At 33.7% G+C, this 24993-nt stretch overlaps 1 protein-coding gene across 1 annotated transcript in view; it reads right to left on the reverse strand.

Annotated features, from left to right (window-relative positions):
- Nucleotides 1-1117: 1117 nt before the first annotated feature.
- Nucleotides 1118-24993, reverse strand: part of LOC148228674 (RNA/RNP complex-1-interacting phosphatase) — a 49403-nt gene continuing 25527 nt past the window's right edge. Inside the window, exons 3-8 of the mRNA XM_088199961.1 lie at nt 20606-20637; nt 20450-20537; nt 20299-20378; nt 5671-5717; nt 1946-2053; nt 1118-1518 (exon numbers count right to left, since the gene is read on the reverse strand). Of these exons, the coding sequence (XP_088056087.1) occupies nt 1445-1518; nt 1946-2053; nt 5671-5717; nt 20299-20378; nt 20450-20537; nt 20606-20637 (429 nt within the window). The 3' untranslated portion in view covers nt 1118-1444. The remainder of the gene's footprint in view (nt 1519-1945; nt 2054-5670; nt 5718-20298; nt 20379-20449; nt 20538-20605; nt 20638-24993) is intronic.

Genomic DNA, 24993 nt, shown 5'->3' on the forward strand with positions numbered 1-24993 from the left:
TAGAATGCGACTCGTAAACTGTGATAGTAAATCTCCGCAAGTAGTATAATACACATAGACATGCATATACATATGTATATGTTAAAATTCGCTTCATATTTACAATACTTGGTGGGTCATAAAAATAGGAATGGATTACAAATATTTTTTACCGCTGCCTTCTATGATGGGACGAATAAATCTGACAATGATAATCAAACTTAAGATTATTTTGGTAGGTATTCATATTTATTATTATTCCCTATATCGTAGCACAAAAATCAAAGAAATACTTACAGTATTATATAGGTTAAAGCTCATTTTTACCATGAAATCAAATATTTAAGGTTTTAACTAGCAATTATTTATTTTAGGTTATTATATTCCAACTATTCAAATATCGAATAGTGAAACTTAACTATTCGAATACTTTCTGAAATGAGAAAATAATAATTAAAATTCGAATTTGTCGTCCAACTAGCGGCCCACGAACTTATTTTTGCAGCTCGCGAAAAAAATTGAGCTGAAAAAAAAGTTACCTCAGACATTTACGTTTGTTTACGAGTCATATGGTAAAGGAACAAAAATGTTTGACGTAACTTTTTTTAGCTCCTAACAGTATTCGTAGACGAACAAAAATGCCCGAGGTGACATTTTTTTTTTATTTTAAAAAATATTTCATTAAAACTTATTACGAATACTATTTGAATAGTTGCCTAACTATTCAAATATTATATAGTTGAAATTTTTTTATATTATTTGTTTTCGAGAATACTCTTAAGTTGTCCGTTAGTCTGGAGGTGCGTACTAGATGACTCGTCTATGGCTGTTGCTATCTGGGTCCTTAATACGCTCTAATTGATACATTTAATGTCAGCTACGAGGAGCTGGTTCGGCACGTATAATTTAATATTTATATACATATAATGATTTTATACTTTTTTTCATTATGTATTATTTTATGTATTTTAATAATACAATCTATTGTATTTTACTATTGTGACGCATTGGGGTAACATGTTAGATCACGAGGGTCTTAATTTAATTTAAATAAATAAATACATGATAAATTTTTACACCACATCATATTTTACGCATTACAATGGTAGGAATGCACTATTAATAAAAAAAAGTCAAATTATGATTAAAATATCAAAAGAGTACAGGAAAAAATATGACACATTTTATTGTTTTTAAACAATATGAGTACGGCAATATTATGAACAGTCACAGATTTATATAGGGTTAAAAATTATAGTACATGCAAACATGAGTTTTTGGTCAACTTATTTAAAAAGATCTGTACTTAAGTTATTGTATGTTCAACTGATATATCATAGAAGCAATTTGTGATTACATGTTTGTTTCCTGTATCATTCATATGAAATACTCTTTATTTTTATAATTTACAAAAAATACAACCGGTAAAATAAAAATATGACATATAATTGTTACATTCATTATATTATTTAGTATTATAGTATAGGGCATGTATATAGTTTTCTCTGCTGATCTTGTGACCCCTGGCCCATTGAAAGTCTGAAAAATCAGAGAAAATAAATAATCATTAATTGATTCTAGTGCAGTAAATCATTGTCCGAGAGTGTAATAAATAATCAAATCGGTATGAAAAAAATATCTGTGACACGGCTGAATGCATTCCTACCGGGTGCACAAAAACGTGAACGTGTAATTGTCGTGATTTATGTGCAAACGAACGTTTATAATACTCGGGGAAAAGGTTTAAGCGCGCGCGAGTTATAAATCAATTTTTATGTTATATAAAGTAATAATTCAAATATTTAACCAGAATCGTTTGCATAGCCAAGATTAAAACTCAATGAACTAATTATGTAACGAAAACTTAATTCAAATACACATATTATTTATATTAAAAGCTTTGTTGCAGCCATCAAAGTACAAGAACTGATCTAACATATTTTTAATTAATAATAATGATGATTACCTTCGACTGCTTGTTTAGGTAGACGACCCATTTTTTTAATCAAATACGAACAGACTAAAAATCCGGTTCGGTTCAGTCCGTGCGTACAGTGAACACCAATTAGCTTATCTGAAAAATATAATATAATATTAAATATACTCCAATCAAATGCATGCAATTTTAGCTCATAAAAATGGTCCGGGCTATTAATAATTCTTCTGAATTTGTCCAATCGAAAGCCCGAAGGTTTCTTTTGACGCCTCAGTCTTAATGGGTTAAGGGACCAAGCTCAAAAGCGGAGTGGAGCAGCGTTTGCTCCTCGTCGAGGAGCGGGCAGTCCCACTGATGATGATTTGTTTTAACCGACAGACTGTAATGCCTGCATTAAACTCTCTGGAAGTTGGCCAAGGTTGGCCAAGGACGAAGAATATAGTGGGTTACTTCGGTTCAGCCCGCTCTAAAATCTCTCGGAAGTTGTTCGAGGTTATCCAGAACGGGAGGTAAAGTGGAGGTATTTCAGTCGACTTGGCCAGCTTCGAGCGCTTCGGAACATTGTCGGCAAACGGACCGAAGTCGGAGCTGCTCTTTCGAGCGCGATCGGTGAGATACTTCCCCTTTTGCTCTCTCGCGTGTTAAGTGACGACAGTGAGAGAGATAATGATATGGTTTTTCGCAAACTGAGATAGAACGAGTATAACTCGGTTCAATTTCAGTATGCACGTAGGCGTCCTATGGTCAACACGCACTTCAAGCGCTGCATCGTGGTCACGTGGTCAAGTTATAATACCACATGCTTATCGGGAACTTCAAGACTCTTACTGACATCTTTGAATATTTTAGGGCACTAAAAGGGATTAATTATATTTTTGATAGTATATTCTTCTAACAGATATCGTTATTATATTTTTTTCATATAAAATTAAATAATTAGTGGTACTTGATTTTGTTAAAATCTATGGCGACAAATTCTAGAATAGTCACAAATATGGTGTTATTTAGAATCTATGGCGACAAATTCTAGGATAGTCACAGATGTGGTGTTCGTATTCTGAAGTATCATTTTTATGCCTTATGAAATTTTGCAAAAGCCGACAAAGATTTTGCGTAAATTGAATATTTACGACCGAAAAGTTTTCACTGATATTGTATTGGTGAGTGCCCACACAAACTTTTATAATTATCAGTAGCGTAATTTTAATAATATGACAATTTAAAAATTGCGATTATTTGGCACATTTTTCGATCGCGCGCAAATATGCCAGCTGTACGTGTCAGAAGCCGCCGTCCGGACGGCATATGAAATTTGCGGCAGTGTGGTCGCTTACTCGAAGTCGTAGGTCTCGGACGACTTCAGTTGTAACGTCGGTTCGGACAACTTACAGAGAGTGTAGTGCAGACATAAAATTTATCTGTTGGGTAATATCGATTTTTACTTGAACTAAATTATGGACGATTTAGCATTATAATTGTTGAATATTATTATATTATTTTTATGTATGTGTCTGATAACAGATTTCATCATTAAGCTTGCGCGAACTTTCGGACCTACCTAATATTATGTTACCATTAATAATAAATTTTAATATTACTTGTCATTTACAGTAAAGCAAAATATCAATCGTTAGACATGAATATTGCGCTTAAGCGCATGCACACAACAAATAGACAGTAATAAGACAGTCGGTTAATATACAGTTAATCTAAAGGAAATTCATTGTCGCAGGACTATAAACGAGTCTTGTGATGATCTCTTCGACTACCGACAGTTGTTTATAAGGCTTTCGTGTGATTTTATACGAGCATAACGAGTTTTCAAACGCAAGTGTCATTTGACGATCTTCACGCTACTTTACGTCTGTCAACGGGGCCGGTACACGGCGGTCCATAAAAACACAATAAAATACACTGTACTGCAAGCAGACATATTGGTATATTATTGAAGGCCCCAAAGCTGAATAAAACTTACTGACTGATATTTTTATCGAAAATAAGATTTATAAAATAAAAAATATTCAATAGACAAAGATTTGTATATTCTTTTAAAAAAAAAACATTTTAACATTTATGTATAGAATATTTCTATATATGAATACTACTTTTTATTTTCTCTTAATTAAATTGTCTCTTGATCCTTTCAAACCTTGTATAATATTATGTAAATCCAACTTTTTAACAGTATCTTTATATGTATTGTATAAAATGCCTTTTTAAAACATCGTATTAATTGTGTTTCTATTAGTCAGAATGTTTTTACATTAGGATCTTTGTATAATAATATTGATCATCTACTTTACGAATTGGTAGCAAGATTTGCTACTTCTAGTTTATCTTGTACTTGGATGAGAGGGGACGCTGCAATGTTTAGGGAAAAACGAACCGCTTAATAGTACTGGATTTACAGTAACGAGTGTCTAATTGGACGATTAGGATGCTGCGGTGCGATATTACAGTTTGTATCATACTTAGGTATCTCGTTTCGTCTCCGAGACGTGCGTGGGTGCAGCGAGAATGGCGAGCACTGAGAGATTGGAGAAAACGTGAATTTCAAAACGGATGCGCTTTCGGAATTTGAAGTAACGGCGCTAATAAAAATAAGAAGCAATTCTGTGACTAACGAAGCGACTGTGTAATAAAATATATTCGACAATGTTAAATGCAGCTAATTTTGAATGAATATAAAATTTAACACATAGTTTACATTGGCTCATAATGAAGCATTAAACACGCTTTTTATTGAAAAATATTTTTTTTAAATTCTTGATTGTCATATATTCAACAACATTAATCATTAAATATATATGAAAATTTTGTGGATATTTAAAAATATTTATTTTTAAAAATCTGAATGAATTTCTAAATATTGAATAAAAAATATTTATCTTAAAAATAAAAATTTCAGAAAAAAATACTTAAGAATGAAGACATTTGTGCTTTAAAAATATTTATAATTTTGCCATCTTTTTATTATAAAATATTATCATTTTGATTATTTTAAGATAAAGTAAGTCGACTTATATTTTGTTGCAGTTGATATTACGACAAAGAAAAGAAGAAAACGAAAATGGGAAACACTGGAACAAGATCTAAAGTGTATGCAATCATTTGCAACATAAATATTTATGTCTTACAAAAAAAATGCATATGCATGCATGTAACCATAAAAAAACAATAATACAATGCGCATATGCAACGCTGTAGTACACGCGTAAAAGTCAAATCCCGTTGCTTTCTCAAATAAAAAATAAACGAAAAAAATAAGCATGGGAAGAAGAAGCAGCAGTGCACTTACACACACGTACCATTATAGGAGAAGAAGGCGGAAGATCACGACGAATTTCATAAAAATAAATCTAACCCGCCCGCGGGCATACGATATTGAACGCGCGTAATAAATAACGACGCAGGAGGAACAACACCACGCGGTACAGCCGAAACCGAAAAGTCGATCCTTATCTAAAAGGTATTTGAATTAAGTAAATTACGCCGACATGATCTCCAATTACCAAGATGGCCGTTGTGCGTAATATAATTAGGGCCCATGACCCGCCCCACGTAGCGGTGCAGCCTTTTTTCTATTTTAATTTTGTCTTGTAAACTACTTGTAGTCCCCGGGCTGTGCTTTCTTCCCGAGACATTTCTCTTAAAGTATCAATTCGAGTAGAGGCGGCGTTGTGGTAAAGGAGAGTGTACCGTCGAAGACAGTAGTTTCGATGAGAGTATATCATAAAAAATAAAATAAATCTTACTGTAGTTATTGTAGTCCGATAGATAATCATTCACGACCGAGTTGAACCTGAAAATAAAACATTTGATTAGAAAATATTATCACAAATTAATAATAAAGTTAATTTTATCAGTGTAATTATGTAAATTTGGTTTAAATATATTTAAAATCTCGACAACGTTATATAACAGGTATTTATTTATTTTTATTGTAATTTGTTACAACATACCGCTAGCCCAATGAATTATTAGAACATATAGCAATCAACACATATAATATGAGTAGTTATTGTGACACAGAAGTCTGAGAATCTATGACATCTATTTAATTATTTGCGAACTGGCATATCTTTAAATCACGGAATCTCGTATTTTATTCGATTTTGCTAATGGATTAAGTTGATATATTTAAAAGAAAGAGCGCATTTTGTTATTTTTTCATAAGTAAATCGGAAGACTAAACTTATAACTACAAATATAGAAGAACTTCACGCGATGTACATGTAAAATTCTCGGGGACCCGTCAAAGCCGCGCCGGACAATCCCGCGCCGACTAAGCCGCCCCGACATAGCCGCGCAATACAACCCCGACATTGCCGCGACGATAAAGCCGCGCCGACATTGCCGCGCAAATCAAAATGATAAAATTGAATAAAATAAAAGAAAATGATTTTCTTAATTCTAATTATTTTATTTTGTGGACAGCTCTATCACTAGTGACTCGCTTTTTGAACAGTTAGTCATAGATTGGATGATGCTGGACAGCTACAAAATATACCGAAATGAGAATAAATCAATACAATATCATTAAAGAGGTTAAGTTGTTTGGTTCTACAGTGAAAGTCGGCGCGAGCGGTAGCGAGACGCCTCCCTTTTCCTATATATATATATATTTGTAATTATTATTAAATAAAAACCATGTTATAAAATTAATTTTGTTTTGACTTTGCGCGGCCATGTCGCGGCTTAGTCGGCGCGGGATTGTCCTGCGCGGCTTTGTCGGGGTGCCAAAATTCTCATATAGTACATTTAAATAAATGCACATGTCAAATGATAATGGGAATTTGCTACCATAAAGTACGAAAAAATCGCTGGATAGAGATCTTAAGTTCTTTGCTCAGCAGCTCAAAAAAATCGATACGCGCCGACAGCGGCGCCGCAGATTTTCGCAATTAACATCAGATTCGATTCAATTTGGGCCGCGATTCGAATCTTAGCCCGCGGCAACCAGCAGCCAGCGTATCGTCGGTGGAAAATCTGTAAACACCGAGAGCCGCCGGAGGGCGCGAGCTTATTAATACTTCAGTTTCATAATCTCATTACATGAACAAACGAGAGATGGCCGATAAGGGCAGGCCGACGGCGCCGTACGACCGACAAAATGTATATGAATAAAAATAACATACACCACCGGCGCCGCTGATTTACGATCGAATGGTGAAACTTCAAAAGGAGGAAATTCGAAAGGGCCGCAGAGCGCAGCAACAAAGGGCGCGTCATACAGGCTGTATATTATGCACTCGGGCCGTTAAAGGCTCTTTCGCGATTTATTCGCTTGGTAAAGTGTCATGCGGCTGACGCGGAACGCCCTGTTTCGAAAATATCGGGTGTTGTACCTCAGATGGTCAATAAGTGATATATGACTGGGTCGGACATTATGAGAACGCACGTAGTAAATATGCATAAGGAAACGGCGCAAAATATGGAAAAAGTGCAATGAAAGCAGTAGATGCAAATATGCAATTAAGTAGACACATCTTCGGTTTTATATTTTATTACTAAATACTATTTAAGATTCTTTAAATTAGCTTCAATCACGTATTGAATTTCGCTGTAACAACAAATTTTAACTTCTTTTTGGTTTTGGTTCCTAATTTAAGGATTGCGATATCAGTCTCGCTACTCCTCTATAGCTAGAGGAACTTCCACTAAAGTTATTGGAATCACTTTTGAGGTGGAAGTAAGAAAATATTTAGTTATTATTCGTTTTTGTTGGGATACGATTCACTGAGTTCTCGCAGAAATGTATTTTTAAGATTTGCTTTTTTTTATTTCTTTCTTACTATATATTTTGTGTATTTTTTTACACTACTTACATCATTAAATTTTGTGTATTATAATAATACTATGTATTGTTTTTGACTATGGTGACGCAATGGAGTAACCTTTTAGGTTATGATGGTCTTAATTTAATTTTAATCAACAATATATAATATCATAAAAATCACTTGATTTCGAGATTGCACTTAGTGCAAAAGATGCAGCATTTACGTCACTAATGAAAGATTATTTTTTAAAAGGCCAAATTAATTGTTGACGTAATAGTAGTGCAACCTAATTTTCACAAATAAGAAAAAAAATAAAAATAAATTAATAATATTTCCGTATTTTTTCCAGTATTAGATTTAATCATAAACGATATATTATAAAACGAGGGTTAAAGAAGCAGACCAGACCTATGAATTATTTTTGTCAATTTTAAATATTCGTAGTTTAGATGATGATCAATTTACCAAATAAGCAATACAACTTTTGAATATATAAAGAATTTGTACAGTAAATTCATCATTTAAAAACTTTTTACAATGTCCGATCAAACTTTTACACTTAATATTAAAAAAAAAATCCAAGGTATATTTTTGTCAATATGTCTCGCCATAAAATTATTTTGTACAATACATGTTGTTTCTTCAGCAGAATGATTTGGCTGAGAAATTCCCGAAAAAGTCACTAATAGATTAAATGAATTATTTTATTTTAGATTTATTAATAATATGTTATATATAATAAATATTAATATTATTTTAAAATGATAGAAACACAATAATGCACGAATTAATGCTTATATGGATTGAGGATCTTATCATGATTTCTTGATGCAAAAATGTAAGGTTCATATATTTTTTTTAAATTTATTTTTTTAACAGCAAAAAAGAAAGGTTCAAATATTTTTTTTTAATTTGTGAATGCTTTGAAATTTGTATAATATTATTTCAATACTTTAAAAGAACTTTTAAAGTAATTAATAAAGATTACAATTTTTTATAATACAAATAACTTACAAGTAATTTATATTATAATTGTGGTGATGTAAGAGTGTGCAATGTGAAGTTTATTTTAAGGATGTTATGAAATATAATATTTTTTGTTTGATGTACTATTAAAAGGTATCACCTTTATGTGTTCCACAATATTTCATATCAGATTTTTTAACACATAACAGTTGTAAGTGAAAAATTGTATGATGAGCGAATTTATTTATTTTTTCGATTCAATTTTTTCGCAAGCAAGTAAACATAAATTTAGACAGGAAAACTATTTCTCAAATTCGATCCATTAAAGTTTACCACATACAACCATAAATTGAAAGCAAAATGATAAACGACTCGATTTTAATTAAAATTATTAACAAACAGCTTTCGGAAAACAAACAAATCGCGGCGTTCGACAATAGAAATCGTAGCTTTTACGGCGTCTATAAATTAAGTGCGACCCTTACGGAGACCCACAAAGACACTAAGGAGCGGGTTTTTTATACTCCACTCACATAAGGGATGAGGTCCAGAAGGAGACGTCCGATTTCGTAGCAGGTTACAAATTTATATTTGAAAAATCGATGGCGACACGCTGCGCCGGATAGCCATTAGTCATTTGAAGATTTTTTTTAGTGCGGAATGTATCGAAATGTGGCATCACACGAATCGGGCGTGGTGGTGTTATACACATAAATTATTTATATAAATGTTTTATTATAACAAATCGATTATTGAGACTGTAAGACAGCGGGGTTTGATGAATACGAAAGCAAGACGTTAAGGGAATATTATATCAAGAGGACGAGGACGAAATCCATATAATGGAGCCAGCTTCTAGTATGCTGCGGAATAGGACATCATAAAGAGTGCGCATTACTCAAGATGAACACTTGCATCTTTATCAATTTCCTGTGATTTTTTACTATGCGCAGGCTGAATTTCCAATGCTTTTCGAAAGTTACACCAAAATCCTTAGTGAAGGGAGTCCTATCCAGATCCGCCGAGACGGTAGGAGTGTTCCACCAGCATCGATGACCTTAATAATGAAATTGTGTGACATTTCTTGACACTAAAAGGCAATAGGTTATCGAAAGCTTACTTTCCATAAAGAATTGATATTCTTCTGCAGGTCGAGGGAATCCGAAATCGTTTGCATTCTCTTCAAAATCTTCAGAGTCCCGCATCAAAAAAAAAAACGATTCATCACCGTTTCTATGTTATTAATGAACAATAGAACCAGCGATGGACTCAAGTTGGGTCCTTGCAGTACTACAGTAGAGGTCTTACATAGTTCTAAAAATGAATTTTCATACTTGACAAACTGATATTTATCGGTCAAGTAATATGATAATAGCTTTATGAGAACTTCAGAAAACCATAAAATTATATCATTTTTCACAATACAGTAATAAAATAAATACAGGGGTAAAGGTTTATACAATAGTATCCCTAGGAAAATCCATCGGAGTAAATATATAGCTGGTTTTCTTTGGTGAGATGAAGATGAAGATCTAAATAAATACATCATTGTATTTTTTGTATTATGCATATGCATAAAATATGTATGTTTTTTCAAATAAATTAAATCATATTTATAAATTCATGCACAATAATATTAAGGTACACTAGTAAGTACTAATATGATGAATAATATCATCAATGTTACATTCAACGTACAACACATTCCTAGCTGACTTCATATTATTTTATGATGATTGAAGCGAAAAATACGTATATGTATCTAAATATCCGTTATTATAATATTAAATGAACACTACTACCAACATAATATTATTATATTTCAAGAAGCATTTATCTTTATTAAAATTAAAAATAAATCCAGTCAATTGCGATTAAGCAATTTACAGCGGCCACACGGAAAAACGTCGACGCTTTCAATATACCCACCATGGTGTGTGATCCACGGATCACGCAATAAGACAAAATAACTATAATCAGGCGAGATCCTCCGATAATGGTGGTAATCATCTCAAATTGTTATATTACAGACGCAGAGAAACGGTCACGTAAATTATTAAACGGCGCTTAAGACGCTTCGGTAATCCGCGATACGATGCAAAAAAACGTATTACGTAATAAAGATTGAACTCGGAAGAAATTAATGGGTTCACCGAAGAATTTTGTGGAAATTAGGCAATGTAGCTTGAAATGACGCTGCGCTTATACAGGCTGTGATAATAAAGCATTGAAGGATATAATGCCCCTTTTGGGGAGCAAACTAAAAAGAAAACCCTGCACTTGAATTTAAAAATGACTGATTTAACATTTCTTGTGAATATCGCGGCTCATGAACTAAACATTTTTACGAAGCCCTCCAAGATGAAAATTAGTTAATAAATAACACCGCGTTTCAAAAGGATTCGCTCACATCGTTAAAAACTTAAATCAATGTTCGATATTGTCAAGAACATCGTACTTCATACCATTCAAGATCATGCTTCATTGTTTGGAATCACAGTGTAGCGAAGTACTCCTTGTTGTTGGGTGAGAATTCAAAGAAAATTTGTAATATATCTTTAAAAAAGGGAGAACGGGTCGTATCCGAATTTGTATCCTAATCCCTTTTTGCTAGGACGGTTGAGATACAATTCATTGCATTCTCGGCGTAGCGTCTACTCAATGAAGCACTTTTTGAAGTTGTTAAGGGGCGGTGTCGACAATCCATCAATACAACCTTGAGAGCGCTCTTGCACGAGCCATCCAGGTTCTTAACGAACTTGTCAAACACAAGGATGTCTTCGACGAGAGCTATGAGAAGCTGGAAAAGTTTATGTGAAATGGTGTTAGGTGTGCACCATATTTTGTTTTATTCTTTTATTGGTATAATTATTGTTTGAATATTGGCCATCATGGCGCATTGGGAAAACCTGTTAAATTATAATGGCCAAGTTTTTAATAAAAAAATTAAATTAAAATAAAGTAAATATAAGATCATTTTCAGATGTATGTTAAAACTTTTTTCAACTTTTAAATACAGGTTTAGAGTCTTGTCTTGGGGGTATGAAATAAGATCTAATATAACTATAGTAAACTGAAAAAATAGTCTATGTTCTTTTTATAGCATAATTAGAACCCATTCTGGCCAATTTAATAGTGGACCGCCCTCGTACATACATACTTATATAGATTTAAGTGTTTTGTATGACCTATTCTTCTATATGGAAATCACTATAAACGTTTTATTTACACGTCACAGCGCCGTCGCGGACAAGGAATTTTCAACACGGTCCCGCGAGCGCCCCGTAGAGGGGCCGACGCCCCGGGGCGCCCCCATCAATCAGATTCGCGGTCCGAGAGGCGGCGCCCTTTAGCGTGCAAAAAAACACGCCGCATAACCAACAACATTTACATAATAATCCATTTCGTTTTATAAGAGCCGCAGACGAATAAAATTAGCCCGGGCAGCATGTAACACATAGCACGCGGCCCTTAGCAACCCCAACAGTGCAATGGGTGATGGGAATGATGATTGATAATCCCATTGTTGTATTATGGAGAAGGATGGCATGAAAAAAATATTTTTATTTTTTCTGTTGATTCTCCGTCTTCTTAGCATGATGCTACGTTCTATATGTGATAAACCAAAGGGTTGTAACGATTCAACTACTTAATTAAATACAGGCTTAATATATGTGCGACCAAGTAACCAGACGGTAAATACACATACCTTTAATGGTGAAAAACCTTTAGGAGTGACTTGATTTTGATGATTATAAAACAATACATGGTATTATTTTAATACATATGAAAAAAGAAACCAAGTAAAATAAAAAAATAATAAATTTAAAATAAGAAAAAAAAATAAAGTGATAAAATTATACGAACTGGACCAGCTCATCGTAGCTGAAATTAAACAGATCAATGTGCAATGCCAGCGTATTAAGGAGCTGGATGGCGATAGCCAAAACAGGAGTTCTTCGAGAATAGTTTGATTATCAACAGCACTCTTCTGTAGTTCAAAAAAATGCATAGCAACATACAACTTTATGCGAAAACTACTAAAAAAAAGGCACTGGAATACAAAAACATATAATAATCAATATCCTCTTATAAATGTATCCCAAAAACTTTTTCTGAACTATTTATATTAATAGTGAGTATTTGGTTATTTTGGAATTCCAAATTATAGATTCCGATTAGTGTTTTTAGTATTATTAATAAAGTACATTAATAATTGTATTGTAAGTTGACGTCAGACGATTCTTGAAGTAACTCACTCGAATGTTTAGTTAACAATTCGTTACAAACACCCCCGGATTAACATGTTAACGGATCATCAATCGTCTCCTACCGAAGATGGCGTGATACGAACGAATCCATCTTAGGTCGGAACTTGGAGGGCACCCGAAAACTTTCATTCTTCGGGGCATTAAATAAATTGTCTTAGAGAGCATTCAGAGCGTTCAAATCTTCGAATTACCATTTAAATCAAATTAATAGGTGAATATTTCTGTGATTGCGTCCAGCCCCGTTATGTCGGTTATCCGACCCGTTAATTGCTCATGTATATACAACAGGTTTATTAGAAACGGTGACTGATGGGGCTTATTTATTTTCTACTGAGAGACACGCATATGTGAACAATCATCCGTTTGACCAAACTTGACAAATGATTACTTTAAGAATAAAATACGCATTAAAGCGAAAAGACATGTCTGCAGCAAGCTTAACAATAGCAATGTTGTCAAGTCCTACTTGTCTCTGAGAGATCCGAAACAGGAAGTGAACATGTATCAATGTATAAAAATGGCACTTAGCACCTATTTTACTTCCATAGGGTCATCAGTTTTGATATCGCACATTCGTTACCTGGAGTTAAATAACGCTAAGTGATTTTAATTGCGTCCGTTCACACGCATGTCAGACCCTCGTTGCGGCCCTGCGTTACTCTTATGATAATTTTCGCGAGACGCCAAATTTCGCGACGCCCCCAGGGCGTCTCGGTCTTCTCGCGCTAATTTGATTTCGCACGATGCGATAGTGCCCTTAACGAAGCCCTTCTGACGGAGCGCCCCTTTCGCTGTCTAATCAACAATAACAACCGTGCGATATGCCCACGAAGGATTCAATTTGATTCTCTCGCGGGATGACCCTTATCGGCGAGGGTCACCCAGTCTTGTCCCGTCTGGCCCTTTGAGCCTTGACTGATGGCCGAAATCAATTTTTTACACGCTCTTGGCTCGATCGATGTAGCATTTCTTTTATCATATCAAACAACTTTGAGTATATTTCCTTTGTGTCATCATTTGTAACATCCTTACTTTCGAATCATCTTTAATGATACTACAATTAAAATCAACTTGTATTTCATGCTTTTAAAATTTAATTTATCCATAAAATCATAATCCTACAAATTCATCTAATTTAGAGTTATAAAATTTAGTGTCTTTCTAGACTTTTATTGACATGTGGAGACAACAAAGAGCACTCGTTTGTAGGGGATCTTATTCTTGAAACTCGCGTTAATTACTCTGACCAAAAGTGATTATTTATCAATAAAGATAAACTAGACAATAGTGCAATTACAAAAAGGCTCTAGTTACGACTAGAACTAAAGGGTTCCTCCATATATAACACAAAGGATTTTCTGGTGCATTTAATGAATATTTCTTTATTACGAAACGGTCACGGGAAACAATATATCACTGGAAGACAAATAGCACCATAAGGCCCAACATTTCCGTTACGCAATTCGACCTCAGAGATATCCATCAAGCAAATGTTACTTTCTAAAGGCGTATACTTATTTCATTTTTTAAGAAGCGAGTGCAACGATTGGCTGGATCATCGCTGCATGATTCTGATTGGTGTGCAAGCTTTACAGCCCTAAATACTTAAGCCTGGACACCAATGAAGAGAGGACAGTTACTTGGCAGACTCCGCGGACAACATACTGTTATATATTATATTCTTTATTTGTGAGATTATTGCCCTTCATATGAGTTTTGATCCAGGATACTTATTTTTAGACTGTATGACGACGCGATTACCACTTTTCATAATGCTATAACTACTAATTAGCATAATTATATTAATAGGGATCTCCTTTGTTCGTCAGCATTTCGTCAAATAATTTCAAGCCATACAATCAGTCATCTGACTGATAAATATCGATTTTCATCGAGTAGCCGCGAATTTATAACAATACTGTTATGGACGCTCGCACCAGAGAGGATCAAACCCACCATACGAGCACCTAAACAGAAATTAATCAACCTCCGCAATACTGTCGCTGCCACAATAACCAGAACCCTGCGCCAGCTTTACCACAACTGTTTGGAGAAAACATCTCACCATTCATAGTCTGTCGCAATATGTAATATAATCTAATAAAATTCTTACTAGTTTCCACCTGCGTCTTACTGGCTGTGAAGTCACACCCTTTAGGGTTACCAGAATCCCGAAAGACACAATGTTTTATAGTAGTTTGAAAATACATATTCAACTAAAAATATAAACCTTATTCCAAACGCAGACAATTTTCGAGAGAGTGAAACTCAATAATAGCTGAGGAGTCAATTTTCACAAATTTTCAATGAAATTAAATCTTCTTTACATCACACACCCTACTATATAGAAACAATAAGATATGACGTTAAACAATGGTAGAAAAGGCGCACAAACCATATATAGCTGAGACAACGATCCTTGGTGGACGCGTCGTCCGTTTTATTTTTATTATTGTTTTTTTAACCCACACGCGGCACTGTTAAATCGATATTTTTTGACAGTCAAATCATCGACGAACCCTCGTCCGGCCAACTGGCACAACGCTATTCCGGTGGTCCGTTTGACTGAGTGCATTAACAAATAGCCGAGTGTGTAACTTATGTTACACGGACGCCTTAACGAGATCGAGTGTAAACACGCCGCGGAGGCACCGCTCGAAAAGGATTGTTGATATTCGATTGCCTATTATTCCTCAATGTGTAAGTACTTCAAAAAATATGATAATTGGAGAAAAACTAAATTAAAACGATTAGAATCGCTCACTTCTACACTACGACAAAAAACTTGTTATGTATCACACTTATCAAATGCTTCTTTAGGTCAAAACATTAACTTAAATTAGGTCCAATTGATGAGGAAGCTAAGTGTTACCTATCTTAATGTAACAATAAAATTGCTATGCTATATAATGCTAAAAATAAAAATATATAATACGGCGAGTGCGGTGCGAGATCTATTCCTAACTACACGATGATTTCATTCGTCAATTTTTGTCTTACATAATAATAGGTAAACATCGCAATCAGTTATATTCGTATGTAATTCATAATAATAGCATATATTATATTGTAAAAACATAGACATTGAATTCTGGCATTGGCCTCAACGACGTTTGACCTTTGTCTGAAAAGCGTTCCCATTAAAGCCCGGTCGTGATTTTCACTTCTATTATGAACGATCGCCTTTTTAATGTATAATCAATTCCTATTGTCTTAGACGAACATCCATTAGACGCCCATTCCTATAAGACTACGACGCCATTGTCGTCTTATGGCGTTAACAGTGAGTGGCCTTTGACTGTTGCGACTGAGTTGTGAAAGGTCCAAAGCGGCATGTCTAACTTTATAACTATAAAATTTAATGCTTAACTTTATTGACATATTGACACCAGATTTTTGGTATATTACTTTTACAACATTTAGATTAAACTCCAATTAACACATTGAGATAGTGCATTGGTGTATTTAGAATATCATTTTCTATCACACTCCGATAATGACGAAGGATCTTTGTTTTTGTTATTTTTGTACGTATGAGACAATATACACGAGTGAATTTTGTAATGCCTGTACTACACTCTATGTAAGTTATCCGAACCGAAGTTACAACTGAAGTCGGCCAAGAACTACGACTTCGAGTAAGCGACCACACTGCCACAAATTTCATATGCCGTCCGGACGGCGGCCGTGAATAACGTCCGTGAATGATTGGACGGCGGCTTCTGTCACGTACATCTGGCATATTTGCGCGCGATCGAAAAATGTACCAAATAATCGCAATTTTTAAATTGTCATTTTATTAAGTTTGTGTGGGCAATTTACGCAAAATCTTTGTCGGCTTTTGCAAAATGCCATAAGACGTAAAAATGATACTTCAGAATACGAACACCACATCTGTGACTATCTTAGAATTTGTCGTCATCGATTCTAAATAAGAATTCTTTATAGTGTGACATTTATATAAACCGATCTAGGAAAATACATAAGAATATTCGAAACGATTTTTTTTAACAAAATTAAGTACTACTGATTATTTTTTAATTATTTAATTTTATATGAAAAAAAATATTATAATGATATGGATACAAAATATGGAAAGATAAGCTACAATTTATTTTACGACTTTTTTACAATATTACGATTTTAAAGTAAACCGAATTTTGATCAATAGGAGACAGCAAAAAACAATTATCCCTTCTCATAAGTCAAATATATATACTTCAAAAACAATAAAATCGTGCCATCGCCGTGGAAACGAATGACATCTCCTTGATGTTAATACAACTTAATTACTAGAGTGTTACAAATAGGGTAGAATCATTTGTTTCGAGAGCATAATCATATTACATTTCGTACCAAACGGTCAGTCAAAATACTGATAATATCGATCTTCACTCGTCAAGTCGCAACTATCGCGTAGAAATAACAAATTATTTTATGGCTTGTCTATAAAGTTCATAAATTAACCTGAAAGCTTGAATCACAGAGTTTTATTAGAAGATCTCAAGCCCTCTGCTGACCTGGAAGCCGACAAAAACCGCCGAGTTCTATTATAGACTTTTACAACAACAGGATTTAATAACGACACGTAGTAAACGGCAACATAAAATTGGTGGCATCAGTGAGCTTTATCGAGACCTCTCAATTTATAACAGTGTTTATTTTTCATGTATATGTAGCTTTCCAAGCTATCTCTTCTATCCATCGATTTTGGCGCAAACTTTTGTTTTTAGGTCCGCTAAAAAATAGTGTGAAATCGCATTTTTAATGTTGCGCAGAATTGTTAGAAATATCGACTACAGAACGGCTTCGCTAGCCCGCAATATCCACGGTAAAGCTAGACCTCATATCGAAACAACTTTTGATGTGTCGCGTGTCACATCGCATGTCACGCTCGACAAGAAAGCCTCGTCGAGATTTCTCGTGTCGTAGGTATAAATCGCGTGTTTTATCGAAAAAGAGTCACACACGATCTATCGATCGTCGGCGACACCGTGAGAAAAGTTCCTTAAGGACAAAACGTATGTAAATATCTCACAGAGATGGTCACTCGGTCGTAATAATACGGTATGTCGCAACAAGTCAGTGTCTTGTTAACATATGCTCGTGTTCCATTTTCTGGCGAGGTGCGAAATGTGCGTAGGAAGTTCTAAGACGAGGCTGCTCTCGATGGTGTTGATGTTTTTCTTTACGTGTGGTGGTGGAGCGTAATGGAATGTTTGTGGTTAATTTAATTGTGTTACGACCGGAGAGCACTATGACTATAGTTGGCTTCTTCCCCTTAGTTGCAATATTTACTATAATATATAAATTAATAATTTGAGAAGCAGATAGGTTAAGCTTGTTCTGAGGAGTATATAAACTAGTGATTTAATATCGCATATCGTTAAAGCGGAAAAATAAATAATGTTATATAAATATGGGTTTATAAAATACATAGATCAATCGTTCATTCGGGCGATAAACGCTGCATAATGGGAGGAATTATCATATAGTAATCATATAGTCAAGACACAGATAATATCGATCTTATTCTGAATCACAGCCAGCTCATAACGACAACAATTATTTTATGTCGTGTTAATAAGTTTATCAAACAACCAAGAAGCTAGTTACTAAGAGTTTAATTAAAATACCTTAAGTCCTCCTATAAATCTTTCACGATAAACTATGAAACTGAAAGCTGAGAAGTCACCGATTTTTATTGAGACTTTGGACCCTCTTCAAAATCATGTCAACCACAGGATTCACCGAATCCGCCAATTTATAACAGTATTTTGTACCATTTACGGTCAAGCAAGTAATTCAAATAACCAGGGATCGTTTTCGCACCACGCACTCTAATTGATAATACGCATCCGCAGAGATGTCGTACAGGGCGCATTGAAAAAGTTGTTTCCGCTGTGGAGGGTAGTATTGAGGAGGACCCGAATAAATTGATTCGCCATCGTGCACAACAATTGGAGTTATGTCCATCCACTTTATGGAAGATTTGCGGAAAGACCTTGGTTTACGAGCTTACAAGTATCAGCTCGTGCAAAAATTGAAGCAGTTCGGTAAATCACAAGCCATTATTGAGACGATACACCGTAAAAAGTCACTGTCTGGTATGTTTTATGGGCTGATGAAATCATTGGTCTATATTTCTTCAAAAATGATGCCGGCCAGAACGTTATGAAGAGCAGTATAGATCCATGATTTAACCATGATCCATGATTATTTTCTATGAGGATATGTGAAGTCGCTAGTCTACGTCAATAAACAAGAAACAATGGACGACTTGGAAGCCAACATTCGCCGCGTTATTGCCGATATAAGGCCTCAGCTGCTCAAAAATTAGATTTACAGATTGCGCTTTACGCGCCCATATGCCCGAAATCATATTTAAATACTAATGGCATAAAATGATCATTCCAATAAAGCCAATACCATAGCCATTACCACGATTTTTATGTGTTTTATTTCATTTTAAGGTTATATACTTTAAAAAACACCCTTAAACTATTAATTATAGTTTAGGTCAAATTAGTGTTCGGTATTAAAAAATAAATAAATCTACTGCAAAAGTAAAATATTAATCTAATACTAAGTACAAAGCTGCAAAATGAAAAACCATCGGTTATTAATTCATTAATTTATTGATCTGATAAAAAAATATTATTTTCGTCGAACGACGGTGCACGACAAGCACACGCGTTTTCTTGAAATAATGGATTTATAAAAAATAAAAATAGAGAAGAGGGTAAAATATTAATGAATATTCTTATTGATGGGAAAAAAATGGAAACTGATGGCTTTGTTATATATGTGAATCAATGAAATATTTTATTTTTTTCATGGAACCAATATCACATTTTTTTATGTTTAAATGTTTTTATCAACAATTATGTCGAATAAATCAAATTTTTATTAATTTTTATACGGACAATTAATTTCAAATAAATTCCATATTTAAAATTCACACAAAAAGACAGAAATATTAACTGTCTAGTCGAAGCAAATGAAGATAGTGTTTCACAGGCGTTGAGGAAGATTTACAATAATTGAAGCTATACTAACTAAAGCCGCATGTTGAGCCATGTGCGTTCCAAACCGAGTTTTTTTCCTTAATCCACTAATAAAGCAGACATGTCCAAGTGCAGCGATAAAAACAGAGAGACGTCTCTTGAGATAGAAAGGCCAATAAATTCGGCACTGCTGACTGTTGTTTGTCGGTTTTGAAAATGAAGACGAGAATTGCGTGGGCAGTGCGCGAAATTTATTGTTCTCAATAATTTCAATACATCGGTTGGCGTCTGTACAATATGGCGCCACCGATTTGACATTGAAAGATAAAAAATACATAAGAAATATAAAAAAATCTTACTTCAATTGTACATGGCGATTTGGTACGTTATGCCCTTCGACGAATATCTTTTGGTGATCTACGCCATTACTTATGAATACCTATGAATAATGAAGTTGTTTTACACTGTTGATATAAACATCACATAAGCATAAATAATAAACAAAACTACCTCTGGATTGTAATACTTTGTAGAAAAAGTCAAATCTATCACTAGACCCAAATTTGGTATATGTTCCAAAGTATCTTCCACACTCCATCTGAAAAATTTCCAATATTAGAAATATGTTTTTTATTTATAAGTATTTATACACGCAATATATTATACCTTAAATTCTCATCAAGCGTGTATAAAGCCGACTGAAAAATACAATAATATATCATCATTATATATAAACTATTTCAACGCATATCTAAAAAAAATATTGGGTTAGTATATGTGTTTGAACACATTACATAAAATATGCAGTGACATTCATAAACTTAATAAAACTAAAATAAAAACCAAGCTTTAATTATTTTTGACAAGATTAAGCAACATTTTAAAAATTATTAAATTCTAAAATATGGAAATAAATATCAGATTTGACTACACTCAAGTGTCTACTCTCTATACATTTTTAACCATAATAACTCAATGAATTCTAAATGAGCACAAAATATATTTACATTATTTCATCTTTTGCATAAAGATTAGAGACTGCTGGTAATAGCGGTGTACTATATTTAAAATACTGTTTCAGCTTTTTCGAATATTTAGGTTCAGACAAAGAAGACGTTGGCTATATATCACTACATTCAATAATATTGAGAATAAACGCAATACAGATATACTAAATTATTCCAAAAACGGTATGTTAGCATCCCTAGTCATTTTGTGAGGTTGGATGAATAGCAAACTGTAGTTCATAACTAAACACAACATTATTATTAACGAAGCTACAGAAAAAATCTCGTCTAAGGATAAGGAGAAAGACGCTAAGAAACCCCTCGCTTTTAATGAGATTGGGGATATCAGTAAAATGTGGGAAACAGTGCAAAATTTCATGGAAAAGCACTACCCGCGTAAGGCTCTACTAGTGCGAGACATGAATCTATTTAATGGTAATGAAATGTCACAATTTCGCCATATACTCAAAAGAAGGCAAAAGCAAGTGTCGTTGAAAAGTTTAACGAAAATAAAAATATTTCATTGAGCCTTTCTATTGCCTTTCGAACCATATATTTTTTTATTCTCTAGCTAAAGATTATTATGACTGATTTTATCATGTACCGAGTTACCTTATTTGATTAGATAAGCATGCGAATATTTTGCTTTTTAAATTAAAATCCTTATTATTGCAATGTTTATGTTAAAAAAATAAGCGTTCAGAAGATCCAAAGCGTTCTTATGACGCCACTGCGAATTTGCATTTTGATCAAAATTGATTATCATCAATGTAATAAAAATTGTAACAAAATAGTCTGAGGGTCTTTATTTATATAAATGGGACCACACACGAGAGGACAGTCACGCCCATACCGTCCTGATTGAATTTTGCAATAATAAAAAAGGGTTATAAACACAAATCGCTGTTAACGATTATTAAACAGCAAAAAAAGCGATTTAGCGCTATTTAAGTCAAGTGAAAAGCTCAAGCAAAAGCTTCAATTTTCGGTCGCAAAAATAACGCTTTGATTTATCGATCCGTATCAAGAGCCGTAATTAAATCTGGAGCAAAATCTCATCGCGATAAAAACAAAACTGTTAACCTCTTGAAGCTTTCGTCGAGCTTTCGACGCGGGTGGCCGACGCTGAAGAATATCCTTAATTATTTTCCAATGAAGAATATTGCTCTTCGTAATGTAATAATGATTAAAAAAATCGAACCATATTTATTGTTTATTTTTTAGTTCAATATCAATTCTAATGCTTCAAATACGAGTACTTGTAAACTACTAGTACTCGGCAATTAATAGGTCGAAGTCGTGAAGTAAAAAATATAGTCATAAATAAACGGGCAAAAGCAACCGAACCGTAGGCGTTCAAAATTAAAAAGAAATTAATTTCCACCGCCGAGTTATCATTCTTTTATATCGTCGTGGAAAAGAAAGACGCCGACTGAAATGATACGGTGATCCGACCGTAAACAATGAAATCAAAGCGGCGATAATAATCGATCTTATAAACGTATTTGTATGAGCTTGGAAAAATAAATGCCGATAATGAAGATACAAGGTGTATATATATATACGTGAACGTTTCAATGTATGATTATAAATATTCTCTATAGCAGCATAGAATAAAATATGAAAGCAAAGAAACATGACAGACTACTTTGAGATGTGGTTTTGCGTTGAATGTTTCTGATCCCGTGAACAAACCAACAAATTTTTTTTTATGTTTTGGATATGCTGCAGAAAAAAAAGAAAGGTACGAGAAACTAATTGGACCAATTGCGTTGATTAGAGAACTTAGTCAAGGAAATTTCATGATCTTTATATAATGAATTTAGCATGGTCTAGGATGGATAGGAATAGATTATAGTAGAACTATCTAAATCTATCTAAAGCTGGGGTTCTTAATCTATAGAACATTACACACTATCCTAGGATTCTAGAGGAGTTGCCTTTTAACTATATGCCCTTATTTTGTATTATATTGTAACTAGGTAATAACAAAACTATAAACCGGTAATATGTATTGTATATAATGATATATTTGTAAAATTAATTATCAAATAAAAATAAACGTTTTATGTAACGATTTATTATAAATGTCATGTAAGAACAATTTGCAAAAATCAATGTATTCCAGACTTGCTGGATATACTAAGGAAAAGAAAGCTAGGTTTTATAACACCACTCTTTCATATCTTCAAAAAAGTGTCATATTTAATTTAAACAAGCAAAAAAACTAATTGCTAAAATCCTCTATCTAATTACGAATTTTAGCATTACGGATATTTCAACCAATATTTTTGATTGATTCACTCAGCAATTTAATAAAGTGTACTAAGGCTTCAGGTAATTAAGCCAATTCATGTTTTTTGTGAAACGCAAATAAAAAATATTAAGAACCAGTATGATGCATCTTAAAATATATGAGTACCACCTCACATAATTTTTTTCAGCTCCTCATAGCTATCGTTGAAGTCATCTATGTGTTTGACAAGCTCATTAATAAGCTCAATGACTTGTACAAGAAGAGCGTTTTTAAGGACACGATCCCGAATTTTATGGCATTCTAAACTACTAAGCATTGCCGGATTGCAGACACCGCCCCTTATTTTTTTTTAAAAAGAGCTTAATGTAACCATGTTCTTTGAACATGGTTACGAATTAGCGTATCGTACAGAACGCCAATTGTCAATATATTAATAAAGTGACACGCGTTTCGCACACTGAAACCGAGCATCCTTGATGCCTAATCGCCTTTGGTTCTGTTTAAACATCGCTCATCAACTGAAGAATTTAAGCTAAAAACACTTAAATCTAAACTATAAGAGTAGCCCGACAAGGAAGAGGATCGCTAGGGAACTTGGTGATGACGAAATGTAGTCGATTGTCGATCGATCACTTTCACAGCGACTCAAGGTCTTTCTGTAAAGAGTGAATATGAATGTGTGAGTACATACTTTAAAATACTTCTAGGTAATCAGTATATAATAAATATTTTGAGTTCTTAATTGCCGCGTGTATGACGTTGATAAAGACAGAGGACTTATATTGGATCTCTGTGGTATATTATAAAAAGTAAGCAAAGCTTTGGAGCTTGGGTGAAGGAGGAAGTATTAAAAGTAGAAATATAACTAATCTACATTGTCATGCAACGGCATTAAAAACAGTGTGTCAGTGATGATGTATTCAAGTTTTATACTTCATACCTACTTATGTTTTGAATACTCTGGCAAGAAATTGGATTACAATATGATAGTGTTGTGTTACATCAAACATAAGTGCGCTACCACAGACTGAATATAATTATATTTTTTAACTTGGCATGACGTCTAAAAGCGTCGTAATTATATTTCATACATAACGGGTGTGACGTAAAAAGTCGTCATTGAATTTTAAAAAGAGTTCACTGGAAGGGAAAATTTTTGTCGTATTACAGGGGCCTGTGACAAATTTTATAGTCATTCGCTATGCGTTCTGTTTATTTTATGACAGTTTTAAGTTTTAAAGAATTTTAATATAAATTTGACAAATTTAACTTTCCGTTCAAAATTAGAATTAAAGAAAGGTAAATCTACATCTAACGATAGCAATCGGTTATAACGATTTTGTAAGTATGGATGTATTTTATAGATATGTGGGTTTACGCACTGGTATGTAGATGTTTTTGAAATCTACTAAATCAATGATACAATGTTTGATTAAATTGGAAAAAAACTCGGAAGAGTAAGATATGCAATTATAAATAAAATATTCAAGGACTAGATAATCGTTCGATGTGACAGTATCTAAATTAACCGATAATAGATTAGATATGAAAGTGACAGATAGCAATAAATATTTCTATATAATTTTCATCAACACTGATTATATGTATGTGTTAAGAACCGGGAGAAGAAATAGGTTGGATGAACGATTTGTTAAATGAGTAGATTTTGTATTGGCTCCGACTGTCGCTCTCTCTCTCTCAGAGTTTAAGATCAAGTGCTGTATCTTTATTTCCTTGCATGCCAGCATGTTGTAACTTTTTCTAATGTAAGTTTGACTACGTATTTGTAT

The sequence above is a fragment of the Plectrocnemia conspersa genome, unplaced genomic scaffold (assembly GCF_051122295.1).
Source record: "Plectrocnemia conspersa isolate PC_06_02 unplaced genomic scaffold, ASM5112229v1 ptg000012l, whole genome shotgun sequence".
Lineage (NCBI taxonomy): Eukaryota > Metazoa > Arthropoda > Insecta > Trichoptera > Polycentropodidae > Plectrocnemia > Plectrocnemia conspersa.